The sequence below is a fragment of the Theobroma cacao genome, chromosome 1 (genome assembly GCF_000208745.1).
Source record: "Theobroma cacao cultivar B97-61/B2 chromosome 1, Criollo_cocoa_genome_V2, whole genome shotgun sequence".
Lineage (NCBI taxonomy): Eukaryota > Viridiplantae > Streptophyta > Magnoliopsida > Malvales > Malvaceae > Theobroma > Theobroma cacao.
The window spans coordinates 12,869,253-12,875,707 of NC_030850.1; the positions used below are offsets into that span (position 1 = coordinate 12,869,253).

A 6,455-nucleotide genomic window follows, 5' to 3' on the forward strand; every position below is an offset into this window, starting at 1 on the left:
ATTCAGAAGATGGAAGATGGGGCTCAAAAACCAAAAAAAAAAACCAAACAGAAGAAAAATTAAGGTGAAAGCAAGATTAACTGCAAATCAATGACAGCATTTTTACTGGATACCAGCTGATGATATCCGAGTAGCAGATCATAATAAGAGAACAAATCCAAAGCCCAACACAATCAAGGCGGAAATTCTCAATATAAGCGCAATCCACTGGCATCACAGCCAATCCGTATGGCTTAAGGAATTTTATCCATTTCGGTGAAAAAGTAGAAATAAAGCAAATCCTCATGGTTTGCATAATGGACCACACGGGCAAAGGAATTTTCCCTGCTCATACTATATCTTGTTATACTTCCAGTTCGTTGAACATACTTCAAATGCGTATTCCACCATATAAAGCTTCCATATCCATTAGTTATAAACTTAATTAAGTAGAAGCTCGGGCATGGACTGACGTTCAAGTAAAAACAAATGACTTACTAAATAGAGCAGAAGGGATTCACCAGGTTCATGTGACCATGCACATGCTCACTCACAGGGTGAAGGGGGAGGGATGACGCTACTGTAAGAGCCTCAACGCTAATCCCAAAATACCTATGGAGCTTATAATAACTAATAGAAGTGAACTTTTTCAAACCAGTTTCCGGATCTGGACAAACTAGGGCCCTAAAGAACAATCTGAAAGCAGTACTGTGGTCTTTTGGAGACATGCCACAGGGTTATCAAGCTCTGTTCTGTAAACATCCAAAAACTTTTGCCATATAATTACAAGCACATACAAGAGAACCCTATAGTTCTGCAAAAGGAATTTAACACGTTAATACCATAGCAGGTTACTCAGCACCTTGGTATAGAAACTTTATAATTACTAAAAGGGAAATAGAAAAGAACAACTATACAACTAATCAGTTACAACAAAAAATTCAGAGGATTAGAAATCTCTCTTACAGACGGTGACATAGAACCATGCCTCATTCCTTCTGAACCCTGAAACACTTCTTACACTTTTAGGAGAATAGCCCCCCATAATTAAGCAAACTTGGGCACTAGTAATAACATCAAAAAGCATTGTGCTAGCACAGAAAACGCCTCCTTGGCCCTTGCCTCCTTAAACAAAAGGACAAGTCATATGGCGCTTTCCCGGATAAGTCAAATGGCACTTTTCAGGATACTCAAATAAATACATATACATCTTCATCACATGATATGCTATTCTGTTCTCACAGATGAAAAACATGCACATAAAGCATAGGCACATTCATCTCCCTTAGACCCTTCGTTGAATGTATTTATACAAAGCCTACAACATATCCCAAAAATTCAGAGAATTTGATGGGGAGAGAGAGAGAGGGAGGAGTGCATGAAAACACCAACATCAGCATCAGAATCAGCATTACAAAACTAAATTGCAACACTTTTAACATGCAAACCATGCTATATTCATTAAAAAACCAAAATTATCGAGATAATGAAAAACATCTGAACTGGTGCATTTACCCATTCAAAAACAAATGGGTTTTCTCAAGGACTATGGTATAAACAAGCCAGTATTGACCTATGGTACCATTGATCAATTAAGACAACTAATACCATGGAGGATTAGAACCCTCCCTTACAGAAGGTGACCTGGATTCCATGCTACCTTCCCTTCCGAACCTTGAAACACTTCTTACACTTTTAGGAGTAGACACACCAGGACTTGCACCTCGATAACTGGCACGAAGGGTTTCATCCACAGAAGAAGAGGATTTTGCAATTGCATTTCTTACAAACTTCTGAGCTGCAGGAGAAAGTGTTCGTACACTTGGACTGGCACTGCCACCTCTATAAGGTGATGGCAATGGTGGCTTCTTAAACATCTTTGACCTCTCTCTCAATTTCCGAGCAGCTTCCCTGGATAAGGAGTGTGCCTTCACATCTCTGGCAGGTGGACAAGGAATCTTAAAATGAGGCCCATCACCACTGCCACCGATATCAATTGGTGTATCCTCAGGCTCCAACCTTAAAGGTGTCCCTTCAATTTCACCCCATGTAATAAAAGGGGATTCATCAACACCTGGTGCAGGTGATGGTGTCTTTACAAAACTATAACCATTCTCCGCTTTCTTCCCAGATTCCACATAAAAATGATTTGGGGTCTTCCTCAAATCATCAAGATCATACTTTTTTCCCTTATCCCCATCCTTATCTGACATAGGCATTGGAGTTGCACCTGCCACAGGAGTATAAAGCACCGCCATGGATCCATCATCTTTCGGCCTAGAATCTATCACTTTACCATGAAAACGTGTGTTCCCACGATTAATTTCCTTTGTCAAGGCCTTCAATCTTACTGCTCGTTCCTCCTCAGTCAATGGAGCCTCACCCCGATCAGCTGGATGATACATTAACAAATTCTTGGCTATATACTTCCACCCTTCCAACGTACTTGTTGGCTGATCAGACGTCCCATATCCATCTGTAATCCTATCTCTCTTCGCATCCTCAATTGATTTAACATCCTCGTCCCCCATTTCTCCCTGCGTCAAATACCCATACTTCTCCTTCTTCTTCCTATTAACCTTCTCTAAAATCTTGGAAAAACTATCGTTATCCTCACTGGTATACCTCCTAAAAAACTCGTCTAAGGACAAGTTCGAATCAATCTTACCCTCGCTTACCCTACAATCACCCTCACCGGATAATTCCCTACCCAAAACACCTGGGGTTTTGGGGGTTTTACCATCTAATTCATCAAAAGGAGTAAAATTTCTCATAAATGTAGAACCAGGGGTTCGAGTTTGACTTCTACCCTCGGAATTGACATTATTTACCTTTCTGCCACGGCGTTCGATGATCTTCAGCTGAGCATCACGGATTTGAATCGGATCGCCTGTCTTGATGGCTTCGAGCCAATCGAGTCGGTCCCGGAGCTTGGAAATATCAGGAAAAAAATCGCGTTCGATGATCTTCTCGATGGCGGCGACGTAGGTGTCCTCGTCGAGGACTCGCGCGCGTTTTCTGCTAGGGTTTTTTGGGGTTGTCGAAGAAGCAGCATCGGGAGTTTGGAGAGAGTTGTCGGAATATGGAGATGGTGACGGTGATGAAACGTGGCGGGGAGAGTGGCCTGGAGACAGAAGCATGGCGTCTCAGAAACTAGGGATTTCAGATAATTGAATTTGATTTCAGGGCTTTCTAATCGTTTCAGCGTCTGTCGTAAAGGAAGGTAATTGGGTCCTTTCGTGGCCGTGCATCAATTATTAATTTATATTTTATAATTCCAAATATCTTCACAGATAGACGGTGAAAGAATTTAAATTTTATAGACAATGGTAGAGTTGTCACCTACCTGTTAAGATATATTTCTTAAAAAAATTAATTAATTTGATAAAAATATGTCTCAATATTTTAATTCGTTGTAAAATTTAAAACTCTACTAACTAACGACACATAAATATATTAATAATTATAGATTTATATTTTTTGAAAAAGAAAAATCAATAGGAATAGTTTGGCAGGTATTATTTTTCACTTTTTGCTGTTAAAAAATAAAACACAAGCAAGATAACGTGCTTGATAAGAAAAGTAAACAATATTTGTTTTGAAGAATTATATAAAAACATAGTATAATTGTTTTATATAATAAAATGCATGATTTTATTCTTATAATTACCTTATTTATTTTTACACCTTATGTTACATTTTAATTATTTATTCATTTTTAATCAATTATATTATATTTTTTATACTTTGTTTCCCTTCTATAATAACTTTTGAAGGAAAAAAAATAGTCAAAGTACCACACTGGTCCTTTTACTATATTGTTTTCGCCAATTTAATTTTTCTATTTAAAACTAATCAATTTAATCTATGTACTCTAACATTTTGTGCAACTGAATCCTCTTATCTAATTCTTCTAGATAAACTGCTTAAGTCGCTGGCGCGGTATTGATGTGTAAAATAATGTTGACATGCTGTTAACAACATGTTAGACATAAAAAGTTTTTGGTAGAAAAAAAAGCTTCCCACTTTCCCTTTTTCTTTTTATTTCTTTTTTCTTGGCCATCACTCATCTTTTCTTTTTTTTTTTCCTTTTTTCTTCTTTTTCTCTCAGTTTATTTCTCTCTCTCTCTTCTTTTTTTGCTATCAACAACCTTCTCCTTGCTACACAAACTAGCCTCCTCTTCCTTTTTCCTTTTCTTTTTCTTTCTTCACTTTCTTCATTCTCTTCTTTTTTTTTTTCTTTTTCTTCTTCTCTTTTATGTTTAATAAATTATAATTAATCCAAGATGTAATATAGTAAAAATTTTTAGCATACTAAGATCTCACCAAACTTTTTCATACCACTAAGAAATGCCTCATCAACTTTTTTAATCCATTACCTTTCTTTAGATTTTTTTTCTAAGCCAAACTTGTCTCATATTGTACTACATTCCTTCTTGTTGTACTAATGGATGACTCATTATTGGTAGCTTCGCTAAAGACATTGTCTCTTGAATGTTTTCCAAGTGAACATCATTATCAACTACATCATCAACATTCAACTTATTGAATGCTTGGGAGCTACCTTTGTTGCTAGAAATGTAGCTTCCTCTGTTCTCCACTACAGCAACGGGTGACTTTACTTCTTCTTTAGTTGCCTTATACTTTGTCAATTGATCAAAGTGAAGGAAAGGCTTGTTTCTAAGTCTTGTAGCAACTTGGTGGCTTTACATTTCAATTCAAAATATTAATAAAAAGAAGAAAATTTGTTAACATCAATAAACAAGCAAATATTTTTTGTCACTCATATTCACTTACCTTAACTAATGTATTCCAAACATCAAGATCACATGTGATACGCTTGTTGACATCATACCAACCAAAGCTAGAAGCATAATGAACTAGCATGCCAGCAACTTCCTTGTATTGTGTTTTCAACAATTTCATTATGGATTATATACGTGGATGCCCTTAATTTTGAAATTAAAGATATTTTCACCCATCCATTTCTCAAGTTGTTGTAAATAACTAGCCTTAAAAGTCCCACTGTCTTTACTCCAACCTCCTTCATTCACAAGATCCATGCAACATTCAATTAAGATTGCATCTTCAACAAGAGTCCATTGATTGGTAGATCATTTGGTTGTCTTCCCCAATCATTGAGATGATGCACTTTCCATTTACAAGCAGAAAACGAGGTATAGAAAGATTATAATAACAAATATATAATATATAATAAGTAAATGAAAAATTATTTTTGATAAAATAGGAGAAAAGGAATCTAAACAAAAATAATAAAGATCAAATAAAAATATGTCTCAACCCATTGGAATCAATAAAGGAAAGTTTGAGTTGTAACAAATAAATGTATCATTACATGATGTTACAAGATAAATATAAAAAAACAATCAAGGCAAGTTTTAGTTGTAACAAATAAAGCATACAAAGATTATTGAATCAAATACAAAAATTAAGTTTGTTTTCTAGAAGCTAGCCAATCATTCCATATTTGTGTGCCAAGTTTATTTCTCCAAGTAGTCCAAGCATTTGAAGTCTTATTAATCTATTGAATGATATCTGCATATTTCATTGCTTATGAATGATTCCACGTATCCTTTATCCATTTTAGCCTCAAGTGGATCACATTTCATCTTCTTCATAATGTGATTTTGTAACAAAGCACAAGCAGAGATAATTATGCATATTGTTTTCATTGGATACCAAGATCTCTCCCTAAGTATTGCTTATCTCATTTTAAGGAATCCAAAACATCTCTAAATAATATTCCTATTACCAAAGTGTTTGTAATTAAACAATTCTTCTTTTGTTTGAAGAGTGTAATTTCGTCTCCACTCATTCAAATGATAACGTTGACCTTTATATGGAGTTAAAAATACCTCTATATTTGTGTACCTAAAATCATATAAGTAGTAAAAATCTATACTAAAAAATTATTTTTAAATTCACCTTAAATTATATTAAGTAACATTTAAATCCTATAGTTAATAATTTCATTCACATTTTTGCGTTACCTTTGGAGACTTTCAACTCATTTATTATAACTATTGCATCTCGAAGAACCTTTCCATCCAAGTAAAAAATATATATGAACTACATATCTTGTGAACAAACCCTTAAAACATTTGTAGTAATTTCATTATTCCTTATTCTGTATTTAGGCTTATTAATGTCCAAGGCATTGACTTTAATAGAAGTCCATCTAAAGCACTTAACTAATTCTATAGTTTCCAATAGAATAATGACACAAACATTTAATTATTTAGTTGCATTTCTAATAAATGTGCAAGGGATTTTAGGTAAACTATTTCCATCTTAAGCCCATTGAACTCAAGTATAGAGTCTAGCTTCTTTAATAATATTGCTTGCAACTTCAAAACAAATTTTAAAACAACACCAGATTGCCTACTCATTGTCATACCAACTTCTAACAAATTCTCTATTTATGATCCTAATCTTTGCATGATAAAAGATGATGT

The 6,455-nt window shown here is 34.8% G+C and overlaps 1 protein-coding gene across 1 annotated transcript; it reads right to left on the minus strand.

Annotated features, from left to right (window-relative positions):
- Positions 1,355-3,229, minus strand: LOC18612428 (protein DGCR14). Its single transcript, XM_018114230.1, has one exon. The coding sequence runs from the start codon at positions 3,117-3,119 to the stop codon at positions 1,581-1,583; it is 1,539 nt and encodes a 512-aa protein (XP_017969719.1). The 5' UTR covers positions 3,120-3,229; the 3' UTR covers positions 1,355-1,580.

What these genes read in the sequence shown, in the direction of transcription:
- LOC18612428 (XM_018114230.1), bottom strand. Translation starts at nt 3,119, where the DNA reads ATGCTTCTGTCTCCAGGCCACTCTCCCCGCCACGTTTCATCACCGTCA.